The sequence below is a fragment of the Toxorhynchites rutilus genome, chromosome 3 (genome assembly GCF_029784135.1).
Source record: "Toxorhynchites rutilus septentrionalis strain SRP chromosome 3, ASM2978413v1, whole genome shotgun sequence".
Classification (NCBI taxonomy): domain Eukaryota; kingdom Metazoa; phylum Arthropoda; class Insecta; order Diptera; family Culicidae; genus Toxorhynchites; species Toxorhynchites rutilus.
The window spans coordinates 260,243,467-260,258,539 of NC_073746.1; the positions used below are offsets into that span (position 1 = coordinate 260,243,467).

The following is a 15,073-nucleotide window of genomic DNA, read 5'->3' on the forward strand; positions in this document are numbered from 1 at the left end:
CTCTTTGAAATCCGTTTCAATGTACCACCAATTGCACCACAAAATCCTTTGCCGTATGACGTTGCAAAATAAAAGCCATTTTGCGTCAATGTTTCAATATTTCAGTTTAAACTGACAAAAACTCGCATTTTTTTTCTGTTTTATACTGGGATGCAGCATCTGCATCCGACATGAATTTTAATACCTGCATTTGTTGTTTCAAACAATTACTTGAAACTTCAGATATAACTATAAAGCTAAAATTTGCCAGAGAACCTTTTTCGTCTCTAGAATCATTGTTCCAGTGATGACTTTGAACTTCTTCTTAAAGCACAAATGAATTAATTTCGGAATAATAAAAAAGTCGGTTTAGTTCCTCTAGGAACGTTGATGCCACCAAAGACGATGAAAAAAACAAAAATTTCAACCTTTTACCTTTAAGCTTCAAGACTTTTTAGAATAATTTTGGTTATATTCAGTATGTAAAGAAGCTTAACAAGCTAATATCTCCATAAAGTTTGAATTATTTCTGAGAGTCGAGTTGGTGTTCAAATCTCTCATAATAATGACGAATCGGTTCGTTACTGGGCATTATTGGCAAAACGGATATTAAAATTTCGAATTCGACCATTTTCTTCGGTACTTTTGATGAGGGTAGTATGTCTAATCAGTGGATTCTTTACTGCTATTTGCCAGATTAGAAACATTTGATGTAAACAAGTCTTATTGATGCCGAGATCCGCCACAAATGTGTGTATATCAAAAACTGTAGATTATTATTCAGATACCAGCTGACCCGGCGAACTTCGTCCCGCCCAAAATTATTGTTTTGATATGAAATCTTTAGAACAATTTTCTAAACTTGTTTTCATCATAACATTGTTTCCTTCTTCGGATTTTGCGATTAGCAAAACATTTGGCCTTCCTTGCTTAACCCTCCTGTACTCGCGTGCAAAATCATAACAAGTATATTCGCGCACGGTGTCACAGACCGAAAATTGAACTTCTCTGAAATGTTGCCATTGTGTATTTTTCGGGCTTTATTGGCATTTATTAAGGCATGATTGAATGAAAAAACTCCATAAAATACGTTTTCTTCGTCTTTGTTATGTTTTAATAGTCATCTAATTCAGCCTCCTCAAAATAGAGTAACTTTTGATACTCCAACACAAATAACGAAATTCGAGTTTTTCGCTGTTATTAATTAAAAGTAAGCAACTGAATCTAATTCATGGAAGTATAAAGAGTTATAAAATAACATAAAAACGTATTAATCGATTGTGGTTTCATTGGAGTAAGAACAAGAACCTAGCATAACTGCATGCTCGAAACAAACATATTTTTCACATTTCATGCAGTTCTTGCGTGTTTTTGTGATCTTTTATCGAAAAGAGGAATGTATAACGACCTTCTAGTTAATTACCAGATGATAGAGGTTCTGGAATATAAAGTTTGCATATTCCTAATTTTCTGTGTCTCTGTTTTCTTAGTAAACTAAGAATTAATGCCTTTTTTGACGTAGGACTACGTCTTTTATTTCTATACCGGGGTGTAAAATCAAAGTTTCGAAAACGAAAGCGTTATGCCGGAGACCGAGATTTTGAGCGTTAATAGCTCCTAAACAACTAAACGAAATGGTATGATAAACACTTCATTCGATAGATAAAATGTCTACGCGTTCTATACTTGTTACTTTCTGATCTAAAAACTTGTTTCAATAGTCTTAAAATTGCTTTCAAAACAGGCTATTGAAATCAATCGGTATATAAGCGAGCGCCGCTCGGAAATCCACTCAGTTCTAATTGAACAGCGATTGGAGCATGTTGTCGCTGTTGTGGTGAAGCTCTTCGTTTATCATGAAAGCGCGAATGAACGGTGTCACAAGAGCCTGTTTGTGCACCTTAGGCCAGAAGGGAATCCATCAGGAGGAGAGTGATGCCACAAACTGTTCCCCGGGAAGATCTCGAAGCAGTCGCTACAATCGCAATTAACAGAATAGCTTCTGAAGATTATTCTTCCCCATCAGTAGGATATTTCCGTATCCAATATTGTATGCGCCCGCGATCGACTATTGCTCAGTCGCCGAAAGTTCCGAGCTCAGAGAGTTCATTCCCCTCTAGTTTGCCTTCCAAATTGCCATCGTAAACCACGTCTTCTCTCGATTCAATCACGCACAAAAAGCATACTTAAGCGATATTCTTGTGGTGAGACGCATTCATTTTTCGTGAGGACATCGACAAGACAACATCGTTGCTGAGGGTGCTGGACGGCGAAGGATCGAGATCTGCCCTGAAACGCAGGCAGTTTGTTTGAACCTGTGAGGGAGCACAGAGAAGCCGATCCTTCAGGAGAACATTCTTTGTGTGGACACCGACTGGACAACATCGTTGCTGGACGAGCTGGACGGCCAGGGATCGAGTGCCTTTCTCAAGGCAAGAGGGCGGAGGTGGTAGCGCTGGAGTAGAGTAGAGTTTTCAAAGGCTAGAGACGAATGAACTGCAAAAGTTTAAAGTCTCTATAATACAAGACCTTCCTTCCTTCCTTCAGGAGAAGAGAAGGTGACCATCGAAGCAGCCGCTACACACACACATACACGCACGGAATTCTTTCCGTTTGGATGCCATTCAGCATCGAGAAAGATCCGGAAAATAATCTGCCAGTTCCTCTGGGAATTTAAAAATACATTCATGTGAAAGAGTTTATTTGAATGTTTTCTATCCATGTACCACTGTGACCAAATATGTTTCAATCAAGTGCTATTAACAGATGGTTATCGAGTTAGCATTAACCACTGGTGGGCTTCCAGTATCGAGGAAAATGTGGTAATATCTAATCGTTACTGAAAATAATCTGCCAGTTCCTCTGGGAATTTAAAATTACATTCATGTGAAAGAGTTTATTTTAATGTTTTCTATCCATGTAACACTGTGACCAAATACATTTGGTTTTGTGATTTTTCGATCAATCGCAATTAACAGAATAGCTTCTGAAGATTATTCTTCCCCATCAGTAGAATATTTCCGTATCCAATATTGGATGCATAAAACTTTGTGCATCCAACGTAACACTCTCGTTTTCGAAGTCCCCCAAATATTCATTCATTCAGAATGAATTCAGATTCAACTTCAAACAAATGATCTCTAAATCAACGATAGTCCTACGTCACCCTTGCAGTTATACCATAGATATAACCCATTTCCTGTTTTTTCAGATGGGACATAAAAAGATGATGTAAAAGGATTTCTAGGAACTTCCTTTTCTTTTTCTTGTTTTCTGGTCGATATTGTCCATTTTAAAAAAATATCCCCGAAACTGTAACTGTTAAAAATTAACATACCCATTAGTTTATAGTTTACTGTTTACAATTCTTCCACAAGTGAAATTCTTTCACAAGTGTGTATATATATGACCATTATATTTAGCGAATAACTATACGAAGGTCAAACATTTATATTATGTTTTTGAACGTGTGAATCTAACGACGAATATATCGACGAATTGTTAATATATGGATCCGTTCAATCCATTTACAAAAGAGACTGAAATCAAAAAAGAATAGTCCGGTAATGATCGTATGCATTATATTCAGTAAATATTCCGAGGCCACTAACATTAGTATACATTTCATTCAACAATATTCTAGAATATGGAAAATGGCACTTGTCCAGAAAAGTTACTCCTATACTCGCGTCGGTGTGTCAGACCGAAAGTGTTAAAAAAGTGGTACACGTCCCCTTTGTACCAACACATGCGATACGCTAAACGATGACGAACGACGAATAACGAAGCTAGAGAGAATCGCAAAGTCGTAGTGTTGATATTTTCTGAGAAATGAACGAATTATTGATTTATCGGTCTGACAGACCAATGCGCGAGTATAGGAGTGTTAATTATATAGATAGAACGCCGGGAAATGGACTAACAACGCTTATCATGATGTAATTTTCGAACATATGGGTATTCAATTTACCGAATTCTTCGAACTTCCTTCAGAGTTTTCCGAAAAAAATCCGATTTTCCTATCCTCTATGGGCCAAGACAAATACATCAAAATAAAGATGGCTCAAATCGGACGATTCCTTCTTCGGGTTTCGCGTTTAGCAACACATTTGGCCTTGCATTTTTATTAATATAGATCTAGAAGATAGAAGATATAGGAGCTGAAAATTCATTTCCACTTTCAAACAAAGATCAATTTCAATAGCGCAAACATCGAATGGACCGACAACTTATCATGATGTAATTTTATAACATATTTCCGAAATTTTTCCGATTTTTCTCTCCATAAAATTGATCTACGGGCAGAGACGAATACATCAAAATAAAGATGGCTCAAATCGGATTCCTTCTTCGAGTTTCGCGTTTAGCAACACATTTAGCCTTACATTTTTTTTATATAGATATATTTGCCATACGTTGTAATTGATGCTTCCAAGAAAAATATATTCGACCAGAAATCAATGGCCTTCCATAATGGATGTCTTCATTTTGTCTCTTTCCCCTCTCTCTAGAGCGAACGACCCGAATCGGTGTGACAAAGCACAATCTATGTCTCCGGTGTCGGAAGCTGCCGATGCAGCGTCGTCTGAGGATTGTTCCGAGCATCGATCAGCATCACTCAATGACAGTGCGGCAGTGCAAGGGGCGGCGGAGGCGGCGACATTTTTGGAGCAAAGTTATTCCCGAGATATCGAGGCGGCTCATTCTCCAGCGAGCTCTAGCAGTTCTGGAATAAGCACAGCAAATTTCTCGGTGATAAATTACGGTGAGTGATTGGAGGGTAGGGGAAATGGGAGGAATTTGGACCCCCTAAGCAAATCGCCTAATATTTCCAAACCAATACGGTCTGAATAAAAAAAAAACACATTGTACATTTAGCTACACTTCTTTTCTCTCAATCAACAATGTTTAATCATTATATCAAGCTTCAAATTACCAAATATATCATAAAATAAAAGGGCTGATTTTTGACATTAAAATTTGATGTGGGGTAATTGGGCCAGTGTGTGTTTCATCGAAAAAATATATATATTTATGTTTATGTAAAGTAATACAAGATAATATTACAATCATTAACAGTGTTCTGGGATCGATACCAGGTGTCTTGGCCAGATTCCAGACCAGAAAAATTGCATTGAGACCATTTCGAATTCAGCATGGATCTTTTCACTGTTTTTCGAGCATTTTCAAACACTTTCAATGCTTGGTCCAAGAAAATCCGTCTTTGATGGCCTGCGTTGCTCTTTCAAGCTCCTCCTTTTTCCACCGTAGACTGTCCAACTTTTGTTTTGTATTTCGTGACATCTGGAATTAATTAGACCAAAGAAGACCTTCAAACCTGTAGGACCAATTCAACCCACAGAAACGTGTCCATGTCACCCCACACAACATGCAAAATTAAAAAGGCGATTAATTTCATTCATTGTTATCAAACTTACAGTTCGCTGCATCAAATTGTTTCTCCTCTGTAGGTGAATAGAACTTCACTGCACCATACACGAAAAGTTTGTTTAATCAGTGGAAAAACCTTAAAACCACGATCTAATAATAGAAGAAGATGACATTATAAAAAAGCAAAGTAGGGCCGTATTTTTCGCGATCAAGGGGTGGCCCAAATCACCCCGAGTTACCCTACATAGCACACAATGTTGATAAATGACTCACGCGCAACAATCCATACGCACGTGTTTTTGCTGAAAACTCCGCGTTTACTATTGGTAATAAATAATACTAATCAGCGGGCGGACTGCTGTTGATTTGGTAATGACGCTCTAGCTGATAAGAAGTGTGAAGCCCGATATTGATCATAAATGATGTACTCAGTCAGGGGGAAACCACGAACATTATATGTGGTTTTACGAGTTATTGGGATGCTCATTACTGGAATTGTCTCACATGAATGGATTTTTTTTGTGAATTAGAATTGTATTAGAATCGGACCTGGTTTTGTTTCTCGTTATTTTCGATTTCATGAGAGTTTTTGCTGTGTAGCTATTCCTACAAAAATACAATGAGAATGATTTGGTACCCCTTAGCGTCATTCAATGTGTTCTTTGTGTAATTTCACTGGTTCAGGTCAATCACAGAGATCAACTACGAAGTGTACAATCTACAATCTACAAAAATGTTACTACATGCAACGTGTTCTTCAACGTATTTTGAAAGCTGAAATTTCATATATTTGAATTGGATATACGATTTTACACGTTTTTGATTATTGTATCATTAAAATCAAAATAAAACTGAGGAGAATCTGCAATAAATTGTTTAATTGGTAGAGGAACTGGTACAAATTCGGTACCCCGTGGATAATTTGGTACCCATCCGGATCTTCGGCGATAATGACTCTGGTGGTGAATAAAAAAAAAGTGTTCTAGTAATGTAGTAACAAACGTTAGATGCCAAAAACCCAAAATATCTGTTTTTTAAAAAAAAGTCATGTTTTATTGTTTTTGAAATCTCGAAAATATCTCATGTGCGTCTTTTGAAAAATCATTAAAAATCGAATAGTGAGCCGATTTTAAATATTAAAGCTGATTTGGATCAAGAAATTGATGTTCTTCAACGAATTCGAGTAGGTGTATCGAGATTTTAATCACAGAATTCAAAGATTTCATTCCAAAGTGAAAATTCGGTATGCGGGTAATTTGGTACCCCAATGTAAACATAGTGTTGATGATACTACGCTTGCGACTTTTGTAAAGGCTTTTAATTCGTTTTACTTATTTAGTTAAAAATAAATCGAGATGAAATTTGTTCACTTTTTCTTGAAAAAATCGTTTTTTTTTCTTCCTCTTTGTTTTGTAAAATTGCATGCTTTTTCGTCAAAGTTGAGTTAATTTACGTAGGGTAGTGTACTTCATTTCTATTTTATATGAAAATGTCAAAAAATACATTTTTCAGTGATTTTAGGACGATTCTTTTAATTTGAAAAAATAAAAAAATGGGGTGCCAAATTTATACCCAGGCATCTCGGGTACTCGAATTTGAGTTGTTTCACTTCTATGCTCTATCTCCGAGACAAATCAAGATTTTTGAAATCGGTTTGCGGGGAAATGTCCGCAATAGATCCCTTCATAAGCTGACGTAATATGAAGAAATTCCGAGCATTAGCCAAGAGTCCAAAGTCCAAAGTCCAAAAAACAAAATGGGGTACCGAATTTGTACCAGTGTCTCTACCAGTGTGTACCGATTGAATGTTTCACTCGCAGTTTCATTGGTGACACATTGTGGTTCATCGAATATTGATAGATTTACAAACACTGATTGGCACTTAAAAATCATGCGCTTTTGAAAGTTCCAACTTGGCTATAAACGTACACTGCCGTTCTACGCATAATTGTCCCTTGTTACTTTTTGACATTTTTCACTTTTCTTCATAGAACGATGTTTTAAAACTTATTGTTTGTTTTCAGTTTTTTTTTGCTTATAAAAAACCCGGGGTATTGCCAGACCGAAATGGTTAAAGCTTCTGGTAGACAAATATGCTAGAAAACTTTGTTTGCGTTTTTCTCAGTTGCTGATTTTGGAACATGGGACAACTATGCGTAGAACGGCAGTACTGTAGTTGTGTAGTTGTGTGGCTACAAGATATGTATATAGAAGCGATAGGTAGAGCAGTTGATAGAGATGGCTTCATGTTAAACAGCTGTCGGTAGCTAGGCGTTTGGCTCATGTATTTTTATTTTGTAGCCCTATTTGCCCATAGTTTAAGTCGGATATTTTCGAAACATTCAGATTTTTCTCTATTGGGCGAAGTTCTAGCAAGTTTGGCGGATTTGCTTCCTTCGGCACAAAAACAACATCGTTGACTTCGTTATGCACGGCTTGCTGAATTTGCCGCACCCACAGATCGCCTAATACACCAAGTACTTCTTGGCAAATTTGTCGACCTTCTTCTTCCGAAACTTCTCCGGGACATCCTGGCAGGACCTACCGACGAAAAATTTCAGGCCGGGGATCTGGTCGACGTCCGCTTTAATGTACGTCTCGTCAACTACATGTCGGCTGCATCAACCAATCGCAAAACAGCTTCCTAACACGGGTTTTTGGCCACCGTATTCTGTTTATCGGTTCGGCTAGGCTCCTGCCTTACCTCGGAGACATGAAGTCCTGTCCGTTTCATTGTCTGCAGGACGAACCAGACGGGAGAAATGATCTTCTTGGCAACGGCCCGAATCGAAATTAATCCCTCACCTTCCTTGCCTTCAAAGGGTCGGTCGTCTTCGCTTTTCTTCCGCTGCCAGCTCGCCGCTGGGTCGTCTGGGTCTCTTCGAACGATTTCACCACACGGTACACGGTCGAATGGTCGATTTCCAACTGTTTCGAGATCCACCTGTGGGACTGGTTTGGATTTTCCACAACCTCGCCCATAATTTTCTACCGAAACACTTCTTACTAGGAAGCCATCTCGATAACCACTTGACAGATTGTGACGAAATTTTGCACATGTAACCATTACATTCTAAACTAATAGGAGTACCGGTAAGTTTCTTCGTTTTTTTTTCACGGATCCCTTTGCGGGAATAATCGGCCGGTTTGTCGGCTAACCACGAATCTATCCAATTTTTGACTTTTTCCGTTTTTTCCGTGATGCAATTTGATGTGACACACCCTTTACACCATATCCAGCTGGTGCCACCAAATAGACAGCATAACCTTCTGGCTGTGAATATTGGAGCAGTTGTTCGCACGTGAGAAAACGGCGTTCGACGTCTCGTGGCATCAATTCATACGGCACCCAATGTCCTATCTTTCGGATTCTGTTTCGATCGTGGTTGCTTTAAAACGATCGGATATGGTTTTCTGAGCTACTTCAAGTGTATCTGCAAGTTCTTGTTGCGTTTGTGACGGATCTTGATTGACTAAGCCTCCAATTCCTCATCGTCAAACTTTTGTAGCGGTTCGGAACGTTCTTCGTCTTCCAAGTCAAAATTACCACATTTAAACCGTGCAAACCACGTTTGACACGTTCGCTCAGCTGGAGCATGGTCAACATAAACTTCCACCAAAATGCGATGATATTCCGCAGCTTTTTTTTTCTTCATATTGAAGTAATGAAGTAACACTCCCCGCAAAAACACTCGTTGGTACGAAATTCGACATATTCGAAGTGGCAAGAAACTATGTTGTTTACGCTTCAACTCTTTGACATGTACTGAAAAATACGCGCAAGTAGCTTTCCAACGAATGTCTAGAAATTGGATTCACTAGAATAATAATCAAGTTACGCCATCTGTTGTAAAACCGAAGAAACTTACCGGTACATCTAATAGTTCAGGTGAAACGGACGATTGGAGGGTGCAAGATGGACAGGTAATGCAAGCTAGCGATCGTTTCTATAATTTTTTGCCATTAAACAATTTATTCTGTGAATCTTCCATTGATGCCCTTCATATAGGTTAAACGTGAATGGACTTGGAATCTTTAAATGTTTAGAGCAGTTATTTTTCGACCCGCAACTTCGTGGAGGTGGTGCTGATGATTGCATGTTCTAACAGGTTAACGCATGAAGAGCATAAAAATAGGGCGGTCATGGCATGGTTTTCAGATTCTGAACCTGCTAGATTGTTCACTAGATCGATACTCAATCGTGAACTTTTGGGGATCTATCGTACGAAACTTATACGCAGACAACAAATAGTATGGAAGTGTTGAATAGCTTAAACGAGCAGTTACATATGCGTAGTTAGAACGACATAAAAACATACCGCAGCTTAATCGAAAGTGTGCTGAATAGGTTATTTGAACTGACTTGCTGTCATTCATGCGAAATTGATGTTGATTCTGTAGAGGAATAATAAATTCACATCCGATAATATTTGAAACACCCTAATTTTTTTTTATAAGCTTCGTGCCTGACCAAAATAATTACTATGTTCCATTGCACCTCATTTTAACCAATCTCTTATGCAACTCTAGAAACGCAAAACAATTGAGTGGCTCTATAGTTATGAAACAAAGAGGTTTATGTTTCACTGCACACCTTTATGCTGAACTACATATGGGAAGAAGAAGGAAAACACGAGGTACACCTATCCAAACTGCCACAAAAACAGTGAACGCTTGGGTGGGCACAGCCTTACACGTTTATTGTCAGCATAAGCACATTCCATCGTGGTCGATTCCATAGAACGACTCACCCTCCCGGACATGTGATTTCAGTGAGCAGCGTGTTTCCCTTTATCTATAATGTGTGCGAAATGAAATCAAGAGTATTCAAAAGAGCGATAAGCGCCTCACTGCTAGTTGTTGACTAGTCGACTAGTCCTGTCGTGATCATCCTGTCTGTCAATTCCATGTTTTTCGTTGTGACTCATAACTTCTGGGGTTAAAATATTTTTCTTCTCTCGAATCTTACATTTTCCATACCTCAAGTACCTTGTCAATTAGTTTTGAATATGCACTTAGTAACACCATGATGTGCACTATCGTACACTGGTGCATGGTGGATTAGTCAGGGGGCAGTTTGTACCAGCTAGCTGAGCATGCACACATTTAGTCTAGGTCAGTTAGTGGTACACATGCGCGAACATGTGCTTGCTAGAACCGCAACGGAAACGCTTGACTACGAGTGCTATTCGTCACATTGCGCCATCAGACAGAGATGTGAGCATTTGCCAGTTGTTCTCGATCGGTACTCGTGACGTGCGAAGTCACGATGTTTCTCTCCGCCATTATCATTGTGAATTGCAAAACATCCGAGAAAAAATAACGGCTTAAAGTGAAACTTCATTGCATATATGGTATCATTGCATGATGAGTGTGTATTGACACGTGATTTTTTGGTATTCGTGAAGTTCAGAGATTGAATGGTCCCCCAAATACGCATCTCGAATTCGTGTTTCGCTTGCGTGTAGCGAGAGTGCTGGTGGTTTTTGGGAGGAAATAAACATATAATATGTTACATATTCAAACATTATCAATAGAATTAACAGTATTAAAATAATATCCTTTAATAATAGAGTACATAGAAGAGTTTTTTTTTGTAATAAAAATAGTATTTGACTATGATTTAAATTAATGTTTTAACGATTTGAACTTACCTACAAGCGTGATAATCTGATAGAAAGTATTTTTGTTTCACGCACGCTCACGAACACGATGTGGATTGAACTCGGATTAAGTCAAGAGGATGAAAGAGTGGAAGATCTATACAAGTTGCTTGAATAATTGATTTGCTGCTTCCCAGCTAGCAATTGCTGTACTCAATCAATGAAAAAACTTGATTAAATTTCTTTGGAAAATATGCATAGGGGCAATCGGTGGGGACTTCAGGTATTTTTATTCAAAGTGGATCGCTTATCATACTCTGTAATTTATTTCTATACCTATTTCATCGATATGCTTTCACACAGTGTTGTATTAGGGGTGCACGGTGATATAGTGTCATATGCGTTTTTGATTTAATGTTTAACACTTTCATCGCCCCGTCACCCAGATGTAGGTGAAACTTTTGTCGTTCAATTTGAACAAGAATTTCTTAAAGAAATTTGATAGAACTTAAATGTAAATATAGAATATGTAGAATAATCAAAAAATCAAAAACATAAAAATATAATTTTATACTATACTTTTTAAACGGTTTTATTTAGTATGATCGTATGTATATATGCTTGTATGTTTATTTTCAGGGTTTGCCCAAATCAATAGAAATTTAACTTCTTTCCTATTGACCGATCGAATTCGGAACACATATTTATCTCTGGTGTTGTTATAAAATTGCGTATTCCATGATCTTTAAAATCCAAGATGGCGACCGCTACAAAATGGCTGAATACATATTTTTCCAAAAAGCCACAAATATGGGTTTCAAATAAAAGGGCTTGACTAGTAGAACATGCAAATGCAAATGTATATATATTTTTTCAAAACCCCATCACTATGAGAAGGTTTTACTAGTAGAACACATTAGATCATGAGGAATCATTGAAGATGGTCGCAGTTACAAAATGGCCAATTACTTTTAGTCATGTAACTCCCGTATATGGGTAGTAAATTAAAGATCCCCTTCCTTTTGATTATTTGCTCTTAAATTTAGTTCACATTTTTTTAGAGTTGTCATAATTATGCGTATTCCACAACATCATAAATTCAATTTGGCCGAGGCTACAAAATGGCTGATTTTATATTTTTTTCTCAAAAATAAATGTAGATTTGGATATGTGTACCAAATTAATTGACTTGACTTGGGGAAAACACTACATTATGAACAACATAAATCCCAAAAGATCGCCACCACAAAAGTATCGACTATTTATTTAATACAACCCCCTTGATATTAGCATCAAATTAATTGATTTCACTGATAGAATACGGTACACCCAGCTATGGATGATGCTTTTATTGTTGGAATAAAAATTGATTTTGAAAAGGAATTTAATTGAACTAATTGGAATACGGGACAAAAAAAAAACATAAAAAATAGTCATTGTATATATTTTTTGCCTCATAGTATTTGCTAAAGCACTGCAGACACATTTGGACAACTGGAGCAAAATGTTGTAGGCAGTGTTGCCACATTTCAATCTGTACCAGATGGGTTAAAAATCTTACTCATCTGTACTTTTTCTTCCAAAAATCTGTACCATCGAAAATATTCGTTGTAGAGAAAAATACATTTTAATAGCATAAAAAATACTCATTCATTTAATACAAATATCACATTTACATTTCACTCGTAATTCGTGTGTTTGATGATGATTATATATAGTTTTTCTAAATCTAGATTGCATTCTATCATTTATTAAAAGTTTCAAGCTGCCGCAGTATCGCTTGGTGCGGCAGTAAGTGTTGCCACACGTACAGATTTATCTGGAAAGGTACAGATTTGTTCGTTATTTTTGGTACATATTCTGTACGGTACAGAGTACAGATTTTCGTCAAAAAGTACAGATTGGTACAGATTTTTTCCGCTGTTGAAATTCCTCACATTTGAACAAAACTACATTAAGATACATGATTACTTTTACGCCGCAGTATCGCTTGGTGCGGCAGCTTGAAACTTTTAATAAATGATAGAATGCAATCTAGATTTAGAAAAACTATATATAATCATCATCAAACACACGAATTACGAGTGAAAAGTAAATGTGATATTTGTAGTAAATGAATGAGTATTTTTTATGCTATTAAAATGTATTTTTCTCTACAACGAATATTTTCGATGGTACAGATTTTTGGAAGAAAAAGTACAGATGAGTAAGATTTTTAACCCATCTGGTACAGATTGAAATGTGGCAACACTGGTTGTAGGTTTTTTACATTTTTCTTTGCTATTTTGCGCGTACATCGTCACTTTAACAGATACATCGAAACATTGAGAGGATGACCGTTTCTTGAATTGCAATTCGTCAACATCCGTTCGCAGAACAATCAGTTATTAACGTTAGCTTTATTTTATAAAAAAGTGACCTGTTTTCTGATTTGGCACCCTTAATGAAAGTCAAAACACATGTGCGTCTATGAAAAAACTTTTTGGAATAAGCAGGGGCTTATTCGAGTTCTCACGAAAAAAATTGTAAGGGGTTGTATCTAGGACACGACCGCATTTTCGACATAGAACTACGCATTCTTGAATTCAATTGATTTCAACATATTTGCTTTGTAAGTAAAAAGTTTGAACAGTTGCAATGTAAGATCAATTTATGCATTGTAATAAATTATGTTCTTCGTTATAAGTAAATTTGATGAACGTCCTTTTACGTTTGTCTAGGACTTCCAAAATATGTGAACGGATGAATTGTCAAACGATCATTGTATTTTACATTTCCTTCTGACATTATTGTTTACGTAGTTCTCGAGCCGCAAAAGTTCATTCACCTCTAGTATCTGAAATGACGTTTTAGGGAAACATATTCCGGTCTGCACAACAACAAGCGAGTACAAAAGCACTCAACATCAAAAAATACCCCGACTTGCATGTATTTTTAAAGCGGATTCCCTCGGGTGCATTGATTTTGAAGCCCGTGTTAGGGAAACACAGCTCGGTGGAACCAAAAATAGCCCCAGATTGCATGTAAATTTGCAAAGCGGATTCCCACAGGTACATCGATTTAGAAGTCTGTGTTGGGGAAGCCGTAAATCGGGCCAATCAAAATTTGGCAGTTAGTGCGTTTAGATAACGCTTGACGTTTTACAGTTATTCAATTGTTCATCTCATGAAAAATAACATTTTATTAATTGTGACAGACGCGTAGAAATGTTTCCTATCAATTGATGCAAACATCCTTCCGATCTGTTAAGAAATGTTCGAGTTATAATCATTCGAAACACGGGTAGGGTTAGCACACAAATCGGCAGAACAAATGTATGAGAAAAAGAAAATTCTTCCTGCTTTCATTATTTTAAACCGTTTATAGATCAGTGAAATGTAATGTGTAGCATATCAAACATATCTTAGAGAATTTCCAATTCGATTGGTGTGCAAATCGTGATAATTCGTTCACAGTGAAAATAGATATTAACGTTAACTTTATTTGACTTGTTTTCTGATTTGGCACTCTTCCTGAAAGACGTAGTTCTACGTCAAAAAAATTGCAACTGGTTTGTTCTTTCAACTTTTAATCTACCAAGCGCAAAGAACAATGAAAACTAATCACGTGAGAAATCGGAAATGCTCAATGTTTTAAAGTTCATGACGATTATTTTCACACAATAGTGACATATGTTTTTGATATGATATATATTCACAGAATCGTCGCAATCGATTGAACAGAATATCTCACGTTTTCCAATAAAATTGTAGTTATTCTTCGTCATCGAATATAGTATGTAGAGTAAGTACGTTCGGTTGAATTTCATTGTTTATTATTATTGGTAACGCTGTAAAATTGGTTGAAAAAATAATTTTTGCAAGTTTTCTAATCAGTAGCCGGTTGATTTTATTTGGATTCATCAGCAAAGTAGTCCTGAATCGATCCCGAATTCATTGTTATTGTTGTCCGTTTATTTCTCTAGCGCACCGACAGTTAAATTTGGGACCCGCAAGAAACTCGACCGAATCACGCTGGGCGACGAAAGTTTTATAGCCGCCTATGGTACTATCGACTGCCTACTGCTCTGGACAATTATAGACGAGTAGGGCTTTCGCTTA

At 37.1% G+C, this 15,073-nt stretch overlaps 1 protein-coding gene across 4 annotated transcripts in view; it reads left to right on the plus strand.

The window, feature by feature from the left end:
* The window catches only part of LOC129775594 (uncharacterized), a 93,443-nt gene that overhangs the window by 63,203 nt on the left and 15,167 nt on the right, over positions 1-15,073 (plus strand). For all 4 annotated transcript variants that reach the window (XM_055780503.1, XM_055780501.1, XM_055780504.1 and 1 more), the window contains one exon: positions 4,491-4,744. In XM_055780503.1, the coding sequence (XP_055636478.1) occupies positions 4,528-4,744 (217 nt within the window). In that variant the 5' untranslated portion in view covers positions 4,491-4,527. The remainder of the gene's footprint in view (positions 1-4,490; positions 4,745-15,073) is intronic.